General features: G+C 39.1%; 1 protein-coding gene across 3 annotated transcripts in view; it reads right to left on the bottom strand.

Annotated features, from left to right (window-relative positions):
- UHRF2 (ubiquitin like with PHD and ring finger domains 2) overlaps positions 1-18767 on the bottom strand; it is a 195213-nt gene that overhangs the window by 23599 nt on the left and 152847 nt on the right. For 2 of the 3 annotated variants that reach the window (XM_038401747.2, XM_043514922.1), the window contains 5 exons: positions 7416-7522; positions 3312-3474; positions 2516-2653; positions 1507-1630; positions 882-1045 (listed from right to left, as the gene is read on the bottom strand). In XM_038401747.2, the coding sequence (XP_038257675.1) occupies positions 882-1045; positions 1507-1630; positions 2516-2653; positions 3312-3474; positions 7416-7522 (696 nt within the window). Of the gene's footprint in view, positions 1-881; positions 1046-1506; positions 1631-1872; positions 1961-2515; positions 2654-3311; positions 3475-7415; positions 7523-18767 lie in introns of those variants that run through there. The other variant, XM_038401749.2, reaches the window with a different exon arrangement.

Here is an 18767-nt window from a genome sequence, read left to right as displayed (position 1 = left end):
TTTAGCCTGGAACTAATATATATCTATCTCCCACTACTCTTCCATAGCCATCTGGCCTTGCCCCATCACACTTCTCTGTGCTTTGGTTTCTCCATCTGTAAATTGGGTGAAATAACTACCACCAAGAGTGTCATGAAGATTAATTAATGTTCACATATAGTATATTTTGGGCAGGGAGGAGGTGTTATTGCACTTACCCTTTTGAAGGAACATACGTCTCTGGAATTTTTATATTGGGGTTTTGTCTCCTCCACCTTGGACTATCCTTTGTTGTTTCCTTAACATTTTATGTACATATACTGTACACTGTGTTTTACATACACCTTTGCTGTCTTAGGGACTGATCTGGCTGCCCCCAATTATGTGAATAAAGTTTGCCCCCAACTAATAGCTGCAGGATTGGGCCCTTAAACTATCTTTATGTGCGGTAGTGTATGTTTTTATCTCTCAGGATAATGCGTGTGCTTTTTAAACTAACTTGGTATCTGAACCTTTGGATATGACTATCCACATCTGGCCTTCCCAGCATTTCTCTACCATCTCCTTTTTGAGTTAGAACACAAAATTAAATTTCCTGTCTATTATTTTAAGTAAAGACAGTATTACTGAGAAGCATTATCTTTCTTTTTATATCTTATTTCTCATGTCCACATCACACTAGAGGACATATATTCACAATGTAAAAGATGACATAGATAGCAATTGTATTACTATTGTTTGGGCTTTTTTTTTTTTAACAAAATCATAAATAAATCTTTTTTTTTCATTATCATTAGTGTTTCAAGGATGAGATGAGAGTTAATAAAATCTCTCTATCTATGTAGGCTAAAATTCCCGCTGGCGTAAAAATGCAAAATAATATAAGCAAGCTGCAAACATACTGGTCCTTCCTTAAGTGAAGCAAGCACTTCATCCCACAGTTTCTGGTTCAGACAGTCTTCTCTTATCAGCCACTGCTGTTGCTGGGTTAGCTGGAAAGCCTCTCCTTTCCCTCCATCTCCCATTCTCATGGTTTTGGGTGTCTTTTTAGGCTCCTCTATACCTACTGAAAAATATTATCAGCAGACACAATAAGAGCAGAGTGTTAGTTTGAACTGTTAAGAAGGGAACACAACAAATAGGAATCTTATTTGTGAAAAATTGTAATAAATTCTTCCTATTGTTCAGCTTTATTCTGGACTGCAGCACAAGGCTACACATAAGACTGTTCATTTTTTCTTTCTGAAAAAATAGAAAAAGTGTTAGGAATGGAGAGAAAAATTATATAGTATTTTCTTTTCTCATACAGTTTTATCCTTTTTCCCCTTCCCAGCTCTGAACCGGATCCTATGAGAACAAACCTCTCCTTTACATTTAGTTGAACACTTGCTTCACTAACATTTTTTCTTGTTTCACATTCTCATACCAAATGACTTCCTGTTTTCTTAACAGTTTTCATATTATTGACTTTAAATATATACAACTGGATAGAACTCTACCTAATCTCAAAAAAATAAAAAGACATACCATTATCAATTGATCGTTTCTGGTTTCCATTGCTCTGTCTGGTTGGCTCCTGTTTCACAGTTTGCTTTTTAACCTTATCTTTCTTCTCTTTACTAGCCATGGCTTCCAGATAACCTTCTGGATACTAAACAGAAAAACAAAGATTTATTTTTTTAAAGATAAAACAAAACCTGCTGGAATATGGGGCTGTTCATTTCCAAAGAAAACTTCAACCACAAAACCTACACATTGAAATAATTTCAAAGGACTCACATAAGCAAGAAAATGAAGTTACATGTGTAACATCTATTTTTTAGGGAATTGTAATTCAGTCATAAAGATCTGATGAAGCTTGATGTAAAAGGAACCAATCCAGTGAAAGATATCCATGGCCTTCCAAACTCCACAAACCACAGACTTAAAGCTGAAGATGCTGATTCTGTGGCAAGGTAATCCATCCAAGGAAAAGGTTGGCCTGTTGAGAAAGGCAATACTGCCTTGAATCTTCTCAGCTCCAGAACAGGGAGTTGGCAAAGCTACGCGGGGGGAGGGAGGCAAGGGGGGGGAGAACTCATGTGAAATGAGTTTCCGGTTGCTCAGAGGTTCTGCAATGCTGAGAGATTGGCCTCTCTGTGGGAGCTCCACAGTCACTGGGTACAAAGTTGGGAAAAATAACAGACACAGGTACATATTTTTTCAGAGTTATCGGGGGAGATACATTTACAGCTCCATTTAGTAACCATGAAACAACTCATATGAGTACTATTCAAAGTGAGTAACAGTTGTCCTATTAGGCTCTCAAAGAGTGACAAACACATAAAAGCAAGGTAATTCAGGCCCAAAGCTCCAGCCATAATTCATCCTGCTTTGCCTAAATATTGCAATATTTTCTAAACTGCTGGAAATCTTAAATATTTTGTGACCTTAGGCCCTATCACAGTGAGTATGTGAAGAATGGGGATGGAATTTAAGTTAGACTCAACTTATTTGATTAAAACACTGAAACAAGTTTGTGAATTTAGATTCTAACCTGTACATTCAGACCCAATTTCTTTGACCGTTCTATTCCTTCTGAGGTCCAAGGCGCAGGTTCAACATCATCTCTTCTCAGAAGATAACGCCAAACTAAGAATCCACATTTTCCAATTTCTGGCCAATATTTCACCACCTAAATCACAACAGTTTCAGTACTAGCTTATGCATTTTCTCCAACAGCTTATAAAATTGTGTCATACTAGATTCCCAAATCAAATTCAAGCAAATCTTGCCAGAAGTTGAATGTTCTCACTTCACTGGATTTTCATTATTTTACCATAAATCATCAAATACACATAAATAGTCATATTGTATATAGATCAAGGAGAACAAAGCAGACTTGAATCATATTATATACACTACAGTTTTAAATCTTCTCTTCTCTCCACTGTCAAATGGCTATTTCAATAAATGTAGAACAGTATGTTCAGTGATATACATCCTTATGGTAGATGAGAGGATTTTAAGAAGTGTGTGAAAGATTTTTTTGGGAGGCATGGGGTTAAAATCAATGGATTCCCAGGGATCAGTTTGGTTCTGTCCATGTTTGTAAAGACAGCTTATCTACTCAGATTGATATATCCTTGTTATGGACTGTGTTCTGTCACTGTTGCTTTGAATACTTTCATTTCAAATGGTCTTCAATACAGAATAAGCTAAGCTACATAATCTTTACTAAGACACCATGATCACTTTCTTCCAATGTAATAATAAAGGCTATGAAACATTAAGAATCTAAACAGCATTTTCCTCTTAAAATGCAATAAAGTAGGTAGCAGAAGATTGTGTACCTTATAAATGCCATCATATCTATTGCCTTCCTCAGGGGCGTATTTGCTGATCCTTCGTCCTTTAGAACTGCGCACCACTCGAACTGGTTTACCAGCTCTCCAATTCTTAGACTCTGCTCCATTTTTATCATCCAATGGAGCATCACAGTTTAGGGCCAGTGCCCTAAAAACATATTAAAAAGTCTTCATGTAATATAATGCATCATAAAATATAATGCTCAACATGAATGAGACTAGGTCACATTTTATTTGCCTTGCCAGATTATGCTTTCACCAACTAGCAAAGGGATAGATAACCAGATTTCTAGTAAAGTCCTCCCCAAGAAAATGGACTGGGGCCAGAAGTGACAATAGGAGTTTTCTAGCATCCATATCAGTAACAGCTTTGCCATGCATGATGGGAAAAAAATGGAACCACGTGGAATTTTGTTTTAAGTGTTCAAGTAGAAAACCTTAGGGATGCTAACAGGCAAAACATGATGGCATGCAAAAAGCTGAACATTATTCATATCTTAGAGTAGTTATTTCTCAAATAATGTGGCAGGAATGATAAAATCTAAATGACCAGCATCAGCTAAGGCAAAGTTTATATCTCCCTGTCCTTCCTTCCACATCATTTCAGGTTATCAGGTTTTCTAAAGTGTCATCTTTACAAAAATAAAAAGTATGGGAAAAAGTAAAATGTATACAGGAATTAGTATTTTAGCCAATAAACATGTATGAAGATACAAAACCAACCAACCAGTCACATCTGGAAAAGGTGTGCAATAATTGTCCAACAGATTTCAGTAGCTAAAGCATTACTTTACTTTGCCTGTGAAACCGCCAAAGAATAGGTACTGTGTGAGCAATAACAATTTTGCTCAATTTTGCCACTAACCACCTACTGGATTTCAGAGCTCAGGCTCCAGCCCAAGCGGGAAAGTCTGTACTGCTATTTTTAGCTCTGTACCACAACCCCAAGTCAGTTGACCCAGGCTCTGCAACTCGCTGTCATGGGTTGTTTTTTTTGCTGTGCAAATGTACCCAATGAATAATGCTTTGAAAATCTTTCATTATCTCAGGGTGAGAACCTACAGAAAATAAATTAGTTTTCCAGGAAAGAATTCATCACTGTCTGAACTCTAACAAAGTTTACTAAAAGATGTTTGTCCAGGACTTCTTGGCCACGCATTCACAGTTTATTTATTTGGTTCGATCAGTGGCTATGCATTAACACTTTGTTAGTTTGCTTTGGTCAAGTCTCATTTCAAAGAGGACTAGATCAAAGCAAACTAATGAATTGTTAATGAATGGCAACAGAGTCCATAACGTTGCTGTGACCAGAGTGAGAAATTATATATTTTTTACTTTGCCTGTGCCATTAATTATGCATTATTTTACTGTGACAAAACTGTATCAATTGTCATAGTACGAGGTTAATGTTGAAGAGCACAACTCACTTGGAATATCTTTTTTTTTTTAAAATAGTTTGTAACCTATTAGCAGCCTGTTAGTTAATTATTAATTATTATTATCTAAGTGGACCCTAACCACGAAGACTACTATCTGTCATAATTGCAAGCCACTGTAGCTGAACTATATCAAATTCTTGAGGCCAAGTATTAAAAAAGAGTACTAAGGGCTATGTGCAAAAAAATCATGCACTGCTGTGCACACAATAAATTAGATAAGTCTTCTTGTTCTGAAAATTTGGTCCCTTATGTTTAATCACCAGAGGAGTCAGGTTAACACTCAGAAAAGGAATATGGTGGAATTTCCCATGTGAACTACTACCTTATTAAATTCAGAAGATGCCTTTAGAGGAGATGCAAAATGAAGCTTCTCAGTGACTTTAGGTCAGTATAAGATGTCATTTATTCATTTACAGGCTAAAGTACAGGATTGGATACTGATCACCTTTCCTGAATAATTCTGCCTAATCTTGTCCCAAAAACTGGTAATATGTTATTTGACTTTCTTCTGCACATAATAAAAATGCAGCCATGTTCTGTGAAAAATTGCAATACTTCAGTTTGGCAACCCGGAATACTTAAAACAAATCTACCTATATGAACACCAATTAGCAACACACAGATAGATGAAATTCCCTCTTTATGAAAATATCTGGATCATCATCGCTTTAGTGAAGAGTCCAGGGGTAAGGGCTGACCATTTAAATGCATTACTGTACAGTTGAAAAACTGATGAATCATCAAAAAGCAGAAATGTTTTTTGTTAAAATCACAGGTTAGCAGGCTTCTCTTTCTTCTTCAATGCAAAAATAAATGTTTTTGCATGTACTGCTTAAATGACAGAAATCCTTCACATTGAGTTTTGGTGGAGATATGAAAAAGCTAATGTGAAAAGGTGCAGTTAAAGAACAAGTGAAAGCATTTAATGAAATAGCTCAAGAGAGCTATAACAGATCTGTTCTGCTGCTTGAGAAATGAAAATCAACTGACAGAGCACTGATGCACTCCGTCAGAGATGATGTCATCAGAAATTCCTTTTTTATCCTATGCTGGTTGGGGAAAGCATTATCATGTTGCCTGGAATCCTATGTAAACATGGTGGAGAATGGTTGTGAATTCTAAGGAATTCTGTGAGTACAACAAAACCCCCACCCACATAGCATCTTTGAAGTGCTGTTATTTATACTAGTCTTGCAACCACATCATCTGATAACTAGAAATAAAGGTGACAAACAAAGCAACCACAGCTCTTTTTGAGGGACCACTTTAAGACAGCAGTAGATTCATGCTTGAAAGGTGGGGAAATGCTTCAATCCCATACCCACTCACTGAGTGGCTCCCTGTAAGAAGAAGGCTGAATGCCATGTCTGCTATAGCAAAGATCGAAAAATTAATTTTGAACACTGACATGACCTAGGTCCAGCACTAGACTCCAAAAACATGAATGCACTAAATCATAAAATGTATCTATTACCTTTTATCCAGATTACTTATATCCTCATCTGAGATAAACTGTGTTTTATATCTACAGCAACTATGTAACAATTAAACACAAAAAACTACATTAAAAGAACAGTAAGGTTACAAAGTCAAGGATGCAAATAATAAGAAATGCCTGCAATAAGGCTGCCCGTGCAAAACTTCTCTAACACTGTCACCCAAGCCTGTCTCTGTCCCTACGTTCTCAACGCTCCCACCTTAGTTCTTGTTGCCCCCTTTCACATCCCTCTATATTCAAGTGAGGGTGTTCCTTCTCTTCTTCATCACTGCTTGGGCACCAGCAGATGGAGCACTGAAAGTATGGGAGTCTCTCATCTCTCAGTTCTGATGCCTGGCATTACAGTGGAACTGTGCTGCCAGAAGGAGAGATTGCAGGGAAAGTCCTACTCAGTCTTTGCAACTCTGCACTGCACTATGCTCAGTCTATCTATGGGAATAATGCATGCGCAGTCCGGTCAGCGTCTAGAATTTGTGATGATGATGAAACATGCCCACTGCAAGCAGAATCTTCAGAGAATATGGCTGCCAAACTTTACGAAGCCTTTAATGCGCATGTCTGAACTGCAATTTTTCATAGGCTTATAACTTGACCAAAATTAGGCAGATTTTCACGGGGACAGCAAAAGAAATATCCTTGACATCCGGGCAAGCCCGGACCTAATTTCATGCACTGCTCCAATAAATGGATGCACTAGCACTTCAGTGAAACAGATCACATTTTTTTTTAACCTGGGTAAAACATATTCCTCCTAATTTATTTCTTGCAAATGGTTAACCATTTTAGCTTAATAACTAAGTCTGCCTTATCCAGACACTTGACATGGAAAATTTCAGCATGAACACTCAAAGTTTTGCGAAGTTATGCCATTGAAAACAGGCTCTTATAGTGGAAAGCGTTAGGCAACATTAACCAAAGGCATAGCTACCAGCTCAACCTATAATACAGCAGTGTATCTTATTCAGCTACAATTATTGTTTTAAATCAATACAACAGGACACGGATAAAATGCCAGTGGATAGCCAGAGGTACCATCATTTACAAGGGTTTTATGAGATAAAAGGAACATATCAAAAATTAGTTTTCAATTAATGGAATCTAACAGTATTGTTCTTTGAAAGACCTTAATTTAATTTATTCTTCAAAACTTACCTGTTCATGTGTGTTAATGTTTGATCAAATGAATGTTCTCCAATCCTTTTATTACCAGAAAGATCTCTACCACCACTCCCAGTGTAAGTGAATTCATCGCCTCGATCCTGTGGGAGAAGATTATTCTCCATTTTAACATTCCAAATTAAAGCATCTGAACTGAAAACACGAGTGCTTCATTGGTCCTGTTTCTCAAACAAGAACATTTCCCTAACACACAACCATGAATTTGTGCTCTGTTCCTACATGACTCTCCTTCTAGAAATTATACCAACACAAAGCTACTGGTTCCATGATCGTCAGACCTTTGACTACTAAACCCTTAGCTTCTAAAAACTGTGGAGGGTGGGGAGCATACACTGATCATAATGATAGTGTTATTAAGATAAAACAAGTAAAGTTTAGTTTAGTAGGAAATCATATTTGCAAAATATCTATTACCATCACTGATAAATAGGGTTCAATTCTGCAAGGTACTGAGCACACTGGCCCTGATCCAGTAGCGCACTTAAGCATGTTCTTAACTATACTTTAATGAAACTTGTGCTTAATGTTAAGAATGTGCAAAAAGGCACTGCTGGATCAAGGCCAGAACACTCAGCATCTTGTAGGATCCAGCCCATACTGGGCTGGGATTGGTAAACAGGACTTCATTAACTAGAACATTACTAAAATGCAACTCTAGCTATATTTACCGCTGTAAGAGAAGTTTTTTCATACACATCATCAGACAGGTGTTATGAACTCATTATTATACGAATGGAGACATTTATTTGCATTCGCTTTTCTAAGTACAGTATATGATTCCTCTCCAAAAGCATTTTTAATAACACATCAGTGAAACCAAAAGTTTTATACATGCCTTAATTGAGTAACTGCATAATCCTACTATTACCCCTCTCGTCCTACTTCTCCCCTTTCCTATCTTCAGTTTATTACCCTAAGTTGTAGTGTCATGTCTGAATTTAGCTCAAAGGATCTTCAGGGCAGGGGATGCGTCTTTACTTGTTTCTGTACTATCATTAACACACTTTGGGATGCTCAAAATAATACATAATAATTGTAACTTCTTGTATTTAATATCCAGTAGATGCACAAAAACTATTTAAAGATATAAAAAGCATGTCTTGTTTGAAAACAAAGCAAAATATCTTTTCAACTACAGATTAGACCATTTTATTGCGTAGGTTATTTTAGTATTCTAACTTGGTCTTTTGTTTGGCTGATGGAAAATGTTGTCCTAGATTGTATCTCAGAGAGCTTCTAATATATTTGAATTTTTAAAAAGGAGAATATCAACTAAATTTTAAATGTAGTAATGTATTATCAATTAAAAATGCATTTGGAGAGGAATCATATTCTCTATTTTTTTAACAGTAATATTTTGCACTGATATATCACCTTCTATCCAAGGATCTCAAAGCAGTTTCCAAACTTAAGTGAATTTAACCCTACCATTCTGTGAAATCTGAATGAATTTTATTGACAAGCTGATAAAGAATTGGTAAATACAATTTAAGAGCTCTATGGTTTAAGCAGGAAGAATGATTTGGCGCTATTGACCACATTTTTAAAAACAATGGATTTTTGTGAGCAAGTTAATGACATTTCTGTAAGTATTTATGAAATGTCACAATTCGCAGATTTAAAAAAAAACAGTTATTTCTTGTATGTGTGACAAGTAATTATGTAACAGTACTTCCTTCACATCCTCAGAACAGTTCATTTCTAAGTTTTGGAACTATCGAGGAGCCATGCTTTGAGCAGGAGAACTTTGCAGATTTGGGTGACGGATTTGGCACACATCTTGAGAAAGAAGACGAGGAACAGGGTGGAGAGTAAATGATGGACAGACCGCCAGCTGAAAAAGGTATGGAAACCAAGTCTGTCTTGGCCACACTGGAACTATAACAACAACTCTGGCCTTTTCTTTCTTTATCTTGAATATCACTTTGGATATTAGTGGAATTGGTGAAAATGCATAGAACACATGTCTGTTCCATCTGGGGAGAAAAGCATCTTCAAGAAAATGGTGACCCAGGCATTCTCTGGAGCAGAATTGAGAGCATTTCTTGTTCTTGATTGGGGTGAACAGATCTATCTTTGGAGTTCCCCAATGTAGGAATATGTTGTGAAGGATGGTATTGTCTACTTCCCATTCATGATCTTGGAAACTTTTCTGCTGAGAATATCCGCCGTAGTGTTCTGTATGCCCAGGACAAAAAGTTGCTGAGATACTGATCTGGTAACAAATGCATCCACTTCCATATTTTCACTGCCTTGGCACATAGGAATGTGATCTTGCTCCTCCCTGGCAGTTTACATAGAACATGTATGCAATGTTGTCTGTCATAATCTTTACATGTTTGCCTTTGATCACTGGTAGGAAGAGGATCATGCATTCTTGACTACTCTAAGCTCTAGTAAGTTGATATGTAATGTGGACTCGAGAAGGGACCATTTGCCCTGAATGGTGTAGGTGTCCAAGTGGGCTCCCCATCCCATTAGGGATGCCATCCATCGTCAGCGACAGGGGTGACTGAGTGAAGGGGACTCCCGTACATACCTTGTGAGGATCTGCCCACCAGCTGAGTGAGTTTTTGACTCTTGAGGAAACTGACAGAAGTTTGTTTAAATTGTGTCTTCTAGGGGTATATACCATTTTGAGCCACCCTTGAAGACAATGCATGTGGAGTCTTGTATGCTTTACTACAAAGGTGCCCACTTGCCATATGCCCCAGTAGTTGCAGACAGGTTCTGGCTGAAATCCGCAGATTGGCCGGAACTGTCAAGATTAAGCTGGCTAAGATGTTGAACCATGTGACGGGACAAAGGCTTTGACTTCTATTGCATCTAAGCAGTTTCTTATGAATTCTAGCTGTTGCAGTGGACTTTTGGGTATTTAGTTATAGACCTAGTTGTAGGAACAGATCTATAGTTTTTCGTGTCTCTCTCCAGGTGTAGGTGAATGTATGTACTTTGAGCTAGCAATCATCTAGATATGGAAATATCATGATGCCTTGTTTGTGGGGGTGTGCTGCTACCACAGAAAGGACTTTCAAGAATACCCTAAGTGCTGATAATAGACCGAATGGGAGTACTTTGTATTGGAAATGATCTTGACACAGAGTGAATCTTAGGAACCTCCTGTATGACGGGTGGTTTGTGTTATGAAAGTAAGCATCTTGTAGGCTGAGGGCCGAGAACCAGTCCCCTTCGTCCAGAGATGGGATTATTGTTGCCAAGGTAACAGTTTTGAACCACTGTATAGTATTTTATTGTATTGTATTGTATTGAAACTGTTGAGTGCCCTTTAATCCAAAATGGGTCTCTAATTGCTCTTCTTTTTCTGTATCAGAAAGTATTTGGAATAGAAATCCTTCCCTCTGTGTTGGGTGGAAACAGGTTCTCTGGCACCTAGTTTTGGAGGTGGTACATTTCTTCGTGTTACAGTGCTTGTGAGAAAGGTCCCTGAAGAGAGGTAGGGAGAAAGGTGAAGTGGATTGAATATCCCTTGGAGATAATCTCTAGTATCCACTTGTCTGAGGTTATAATGCTTCCAGTATTGAGAAAAAGGAGTAAGACAGTCACCAAATTGGTGGAGATGTTTGGATTGTTTGAGCAAATGAGACTGCGAGAGGTAACTTGAGGCCTCGACCAACATATCGAAATTGGATGTAAAAGGGTGCAATGTCAATAACTGTGGAGCAGTTGGTCTCTGTTTTTGTAATCTCTGCCTCTTCCTTTGAGGATCCTAATGTTTCTGGGGAGAAGGAAAGTAAGTAGGCCGGGATCTCTGTGCCATCTGGTACTTACTGAGTCTTCTTTTCTGGGCAGGAGTATAAACACCCAGAGAATATAATGTAGCCCTAGAATCTTTCAATGTGTGGAGTGATTCTTCCATTCTTTCTGCAAACAATTTAGACCTCTCAAAAGGGAGGTCCTCCACCATGGCGTGTACCTTCTTTAGAAAGCTGCACAGATGACACCAAGATGCTCTCTTCATGACAACCGCTGTGAAGTTGGAAAGTGCAATTCTTTCGACAGCAACCAGAGAAGCCTGCATTGCTGCCCTCGCAAGGAGCTGACCCTCAGTAATGATAGCCTGAAATTCCTCTCTCTCTCATCCAAAGGGATGCGTTCAATAAAGGTATTTAATTTCAATTAATTGATATGGTTTTATTTTGCCATGAGGGCTTGATAGTTAGCGATCCTAAATTGTAAAATATTTATTGAAGAATATTATTTCACCCAAATAAATCCAGTCATTTTCAGTCCTTATTGTATGGTGTCATTTTAGCATAGTACAGTTTGCCATGTTCATTAACAGTGTCAACGACCAGTGAATTAGGGGATGAGAAAATAAAAAGCCCCATACTTTAGAGGGCACATAATATTTTTTTGTCTGCCATTTTGCATGTTGGGGGTAGGTATTGTGTCTAGTGTCTGCCATACGGTTTTCACCGATCAAGCAGCGACCATTGATGGGGAGTGCCATCTTTGCTGATGACATCTGTAGGATGTCAAGCAGTTTGTGCTGTGACACTGACTTCCTCAAGCGGGTTTTGCAGAGAATCCAGTACCCTCTTAAAGAGATCCTAAAATTGTTTGAAGTTGTCTGCCACAGTTGGTAGGGGAGGCATGACTGACTTATCAGTAGATGAGAAAATGTTGGTCACAGGAGTGGCCTTGCTTGTCTAGTCTCTCCTTCTGTTCCTCAAAGGTCTCCTCTTGAGGATCAGGAGGTCTGACTATTGAAGCTGCAGGAGATCACCTTCCTTTAACTCTTTGGGTAAGCTAGAGGCCCTCAAAAATTGTTGTCCTTATGCCACCCATGGGTCCCAATTTGGCCACTGTGGTGGTGGAAAGGGCAGGGGTGGGAGTATCCAGTAGTGTCCATACCAACTAGGTCAGTCTCTTCTACTTTGATGGTAGACTGAAGGCACATGATTTTCTACCTGGCTAGCTCCCTGGTGTTGTAATGGAGACTCCTGGACAGACACTGAGTATAGCTCCTCCCCATCCTCTTCCTTGTCACTTGACAGGGGTGGAGCAGTCATGGACGTCCGGGGACCTGGGCAAAACCCATACTGCAGTTATGTCAGTGCCTACTAAGGGCGATTCAGGAATCTGTCTCCGATACTCTGATACATAAACCATGTAATAAAAATATAGACATGCCATTTTCAGAAAGACACTACAACTATCCCCTTCACCATCTTTTTCAGTTCAAATATCTATTTCATAAATGGAGTGCTTTCCTAAAAAGAAAACTGACAATTCTACATTTCAGAGTTTTCAGACTAGCAAATCTGGATCACTCTGTTAATGTATAACATTTGCTGGAGCCTGTTGGCATCCCCATTTACTTACAGTAACAGACCTCCTGCTCTGCATGCAGCATATTGTTAGACCATGAAAGCACTATCTATCTGATGGGAAAACATAGCCACTATTTGATATTCATGAACCTCCACACCAAAAAAGTGGAAGTAGATTTATCCTTAAACTTCCCTAATACTTAGAGCAAATATTCATTACCAGAATTGAGAGATAGATATTAATCAGTGCTCTTCTGAACAATCTACAAAATCCAGACTTATTTTGTTCACAAGAAGTTGCTGGCTTGTGCTAAGTCAGCATTGTGGAAAAGGGATGACAAGCATAAACATACACATACATCTAGAAGCAAAAAAATAAATAATATAATGATTACATGGGGCAGTAAACTTTTGACTAACTTTTCCCTGAAATTGAAATTTCTTTGATTTTGGTAGCACCCACAATGTGCTAGGCATTCTCCAAATAGCAAATATGGCAAAGTACTTGACCTGAGGAGTTCACTATCTAAAGACAGAGAGCTTAAGGGGAAAGTGTGCAATATAGAACTAGAGCAGTCAAGGCAGGGCTTGTTAGTACTGGCAATGTAAAGTTAATTTTTTTTTTTAAAATGGTGTACTTTGTCAATATGTCAGCTAGATTCCACACAACAGAAGTGACTCTTTGTGACCCAGGCTGTGGGCAGTCAAGATTAATGGTTCAAATGATAGTTCAACCTACAAGTTAGAGCAGCGTTTCTCCAACTATTGTACTGGTAAACCCTTTCACACAGCAAGCCTCTGAGTCCGACTCCCCCTTATAAATTAAAAACACTTGTTTATATATTTAACACCATTATAAATGCTAGAGGCAAAGCGGGGTTTGGGGTGGATGCTGACAGCTTGCGACCCCCTGAGGGGTCCCGATCCCCAGTTTGAGAACCCCTGAGTTAGAGCCTGGTCTAGAGTGACAGAATACAGGAATGAGCCGGGGATCAGTACCAAAAGGACAGAAGCTGAATACCAGAGGGTAACCCAAAGTCATAAGAAAAGACAGAGCTGAGGATCGAAGTCAGAAGCCGTGGTTGGGAACAGAGGCTGGAACACGAGCAAGAGCAGGTATGAAAACAAAGCTGAAGCAGGATGGGAACAAGGCAGCAGGACTGGCTGGAAGCAGGATCGAGCAGGGCAAAGCAGGGATTGAAACAAGGGCTGGAAGGAGCAGGCAAGCCCAGCTCTGGACATGGTACACATTGAGCAGCCATTGATTGTCTGTGGGTGCCAGTCTTATAAGCAGGGCTGCTAAATCAGCAGCCAATCAGGTGCTGTGGCTACCTATGTGAATTTCAAGGCAATGCAGTTGGCTCTCTGGATGCCTAGCAGCAAAAGTAGTCAGGGAGCAAGCCAGCAGCTGAGCTGGTCTGGTCGCTGACATTCTTCAGGAGGGACTCAAGCGTATAAGGGAGGCACCTTGTGAATGAACTCAGGAAGGGTATTCCATGCATAAGAGCACTGTGGAAGAAGGCAAGGAGATATTTATGCAACAAGCTGACAAATGGGCAGGTGGGACAGACCTCACTGGTGGAACAAAGGCGATAGGGAGTGACACAAAATAAGACAAGTAAGTAGGGTGGGACAGAGTTAGGCAGGGCTCTGAAGACTGTGGGGAAAAAAGCTTGAATTCGATGCAGTTGCATCAAACGGCAATTATAAGATACAGTCACAAAAGTGAAATGCTGGCAAGCTGCAAGGAACCTCTTTAAAACATCACAATAGAGGCTCAAATTAAATGTACATCCCAAATTAAAAAAAACATAGTGAGAGGGTGAAAAAAGTACCACAATGGCTAAACAACGAAGTGGTTAAAAGCAAAAAGGTATCTTTTGGAAATTTGGAAGTTAAATCCTACTGAGGAAAATAGAAAGGAGCATAAACTCTAGCAAGTCAAGTGTAAAAATATAATTAGGCAGGCCCAAAAAAGAATTTGAAGAGCAATTAGCTAAAGACTGAAAAACTAACAGTAATTTTTTTAAAATACATCAGAAGCAGGAAGCCTGCCAAACAATCATGGGGCCACTGGACAATCAAGGTGCTAAAGGAGCACTCAAGGATGATAAGGCCATTGTGCAGAACCTAAATGAATTCTTTTCATCAGTCTTCACTGCAGAGGATGTAAGGGAGATTCCCACACCTGGGCCATTCTTTTTAGAGGACATATCTGAGGAACTGTCCCAAATTCAGATGTCAGTAAGGAGCCTGTGGAACAAACTCATACATTAAACAGTAATAAGTCACCAGGACCAGACGGTATTCACCCAAGAGTTCTGAAGAAACTAAAAAAATATGAAATTGAAGAACTACTGAATGTGGTAGGTAACCTATCATCACTTAAATCAACTTCTGTTCCAGATGGCTGGACGATAGCCAATATTAGCCCACTTTTTACAAAAGCTGTGGAGGCGAACCTGGCAATTACAGACTAGTAAGCCTAACTTCAGTACCAGGCAAATTGGTTGAAACTATAGTAATGAACAGAATTATCAGGCACAGATGAACACAATTTGTTGGGAAACAGTCAGCATGGCTTTTATAAAGGGAAATCATGCCTCACCAACCTATTAGAATTCTTTGGGGGGGGGGTCAACAAACATGTGGACAAGGGCAATCCAGTGCATACAGTGTACTTGGATCTTCAGAAAGCCTTTCACAAGGTCCCTCACCAAAGGCTCTTAAGCAAAGTAAGCAGTCATAGGATAAGAGGAAAGGTCCTCTCATGGATCAGTAATTGGTTAAAAGATAGGAAACAAAGAGCAGGAATAAATGGTCAGTTTTCAGAATGGAGAGAGGTAAATAGTGGTGTTCCCTAAGGATCAGTGCTTTTCAACATATTCATAAGCAATCTGGAAAAAGGGGTAAACAGTGAGGAGGCAAAATTTGCAGATGATACAAAATTACTCAAGACAGTAAGTCCAAAGCAGACTGCGAAGAGTTACAAAGGGATCTCACAAAACAGGTGACTGGGTAAGAAAATTGCATTTATCAACATTGAATTTCATCTGCCAAGTAATGCACATTGGAAAACATAATCCTAACTATACATACAAAATGATGGGCTCTAAATTCACTATTACCACTCAAGAAAGAGATCTTGGGAGTCATTGTGGATAGTCTCATGAAAATATCCACTCAATGTGCCACGGCAGTCAAAAAAGCGAACAGAATGTTAGGAACCACTGGAAAAGGGATAGATAATAAGACAGAAAATATCACAATGCCACTATATAAATTCATACTATGCCCATACCTTCAATTCTCGTTGCCCCATCTCAAAAAAGATACATTAGAAATGGAAAAGGCACAAAGAAGGGCAACAAAAATGATTAGGGGTAAGGAACAGCTTCCATATGAGGAGAGCTTAAAAAGACTGGGACTTTTCATTTTGGAAAAGAGACAATTGGCAGGGGGACACAATATGATAAAGGTTTATAAAATCCTGAATGGGGTGGAGAAAGTGAATAAGGAAGTGCTATTTATTCCTTCACATAACTCAAGAACCAGGGGTCACCCAGAGAAATTAATAGGCAGGAGGTTTAAAACAAACAAAAGGAAGTACTTCACACAACACACTGGTACTAAGGGATATTGTGAAGGCCAAAACTATAAAGGGGCTAAAAAAGAATATTGGATAAATTCATGGATCATACGTTCATCAGTGGCTATTAGCCAACACGGTCAGGAATGCAATCCCATGCTCTGAGTGTCCCTAGCCTCTGACTGCCAGAAGCCAGGAATGGATGACAGGGGATGGAATACTCTTTGCCTGTTCTGTTCATTCCCTATGAAACACATGGCATTAGCCATTGTCGAAAGACAGGACACTGGGCTAGATGGACCATTGGTCTGACCCGGTATGGCCGTTCTTATGCACACGAGGAGCCAGAGACGGAATTCAGATATGGGGAAGATTTCATCAAAACAAGAGGAAAGCAAGATGATTTTAGTGCCAACATTTTGTATGGACTGGAAGAAAGCAATGTGTTAGGGAGGTTGGAGAGGAGGATGTTGCAGTAGTGAGACTGTAAATGCTGACAGCCTGAGAGTTTTAGACACTTGTAAGGATAGAAAGGATGGATACTAAAAATGGCAGGATTTAGATATGCCCCACATGTCAAAGGCGAAGGGCCAGATTATAGGCTTAGGTGACAAGGAGGATAACCATATTGTTGACTGTGATAGAAAAAGAGGGTGGTCGACAGAAGAGAAAAATTCAGTTTTTCTCCTTGTAAATTTATGGTGATGATCAGCCATTCAAAGGTAGATGTCAGATATACAAGTTTAGATGTAGGACGGATGGATGTCAACAAGTTGGGAGTGGAAAGACAGATTTGAATAACCTGCACAGATATGATAGGTGAGGTCAAAGAGGATCAAGACAAATAAAAGCCCTGAAATTTGGCCAACTAGAGTTTTGAGAGACCTAAAAAATCATCGAACCAAACTTTCGAGTCCTCAAACTAGTTTCCCCATTTAATATGAAACATCCATAAGACAGAAAAAGACAAACAAAGAACCAATCTCTCTCTTTCTTGTGGAACCTATGAGGAGCTAATTTTTTCCCCTAAAGAAAGGAAGTGCACAAACTGTTTGTAACAATCCATGAAGAGAGTAACTTGTTCTTCAAGATTGTCCTCTACATGGTCTCACTTGTGGGATTGGTGTCCCCTGGCACTGACCTCCAAAATCGTCAAGAGAGCAATTTCCATTTGGATTAATTCGCTCACCCTCTCCCTTTCCACATGGAGTAATATGAAGGTATAAAAAGGGAAATGGCCCCACCCACTGACAAGTTTCTTCCCTAATTTCAGGCTTGTTGATCCAAGCCTTTAAACAAGTGGGAAAGGTGGGTGGAGAGCACAAATATGCGGAGGTGACACTATTGAAGAACAACAGTTACAAGTTAGTAATCTCTCTTCTGTGAGTGGCCTCTGTACAGTCCCATTTGTAGGAGACTGGCAGGCACCTATGAAAGTGAACGAAGGGGTTTTAAGTGAATAAGGACTGCAAAACTGCCAATACAAGCATCAACTTTGGATAACAGCCCAAAACAGTATTAGATTGCAGTTTCCCTCTTCCAGATCAGATCTTAGCAAGGGACATATTTTTGCTTAAAATATCTAGAGAGCTTCAAAGAACAGCTTTACAAAAATCTATGAAAATGGTAAATCAAAGGCATAGAATGGATGCTACCTTCAGATTATTTGAACATGTTTTGATATCTCCAGGTGAGTAAACACCTAGTAAGACATCATAAGAGTGTCCAAGAAACTTGGAGAAATACAGAGAGGTTAATGGCCTGTATGAGATATAAACAGAGATGACTTTAGACTAGAAATGGGGATAAGGAAATCACATTTGGCATATGGACTACAATTTATAAAGGACTGGCCATTTGGTTTTTATCTCACTAAATTTGTGGGATGTAACTACGGCTCTGAAGAATGACTTTTTACATGTTTATGGTACAGATGATACTCTGGACATTAGCAGGCCAGAAGTCCCACAAGCTTTGTGATACAAGACCGATGCCAAAGCAAAAGAGATGCATGCACAGGAGGAAAACCTACACGATAGTTAAATGAATGCGTCCTTCTCATGGCACTCACAGCACAGCCAAGTGTATTGATATGAAGAAAATCTTTATTTCCTTTGGTGCAGCCATCAAGACAAAGTCATTACCTCTATCAACCCTAGTGGTACATGGAGCAACCATTTCATAAACCGGGTTATTATAAGGTTTACAGGGACTGTTGTCCTGAATATGTAAGGATGGCAGCTGATATCACAACTCATGCAGCCTGAGAACTCAAAAATTGTTCTTAATGTTCAAAGCATAATATGTGACAACATTAAAAGCAAGAAATGTTTGTTTGATCAAGAGTTTCTGCTTCTCGACAGAATCCACTAGACTTCCAAAAAACGTCATCAAGCATCTCAGCAATCAAGAAATCAGTGCATCAATCCAAGAAGATTCAGG

Source organism: Dermochelys coriacea, chromosome 5 (assembly GCF_009764565.3).
Source record: "Dermochelys coriacea isolate rDerCor1 chromosome 5, rDerCor1.pri.v4, whole genome shotgun sequence".
NCBI lineage: Eukaryota > Metazoa > Chordata > Testudines > Dermochelyidae > Dermochelys > Dermochelys coriacea.
This window is presented reverse-complemented; position numbering and strand designations above follow the sequence as displayed.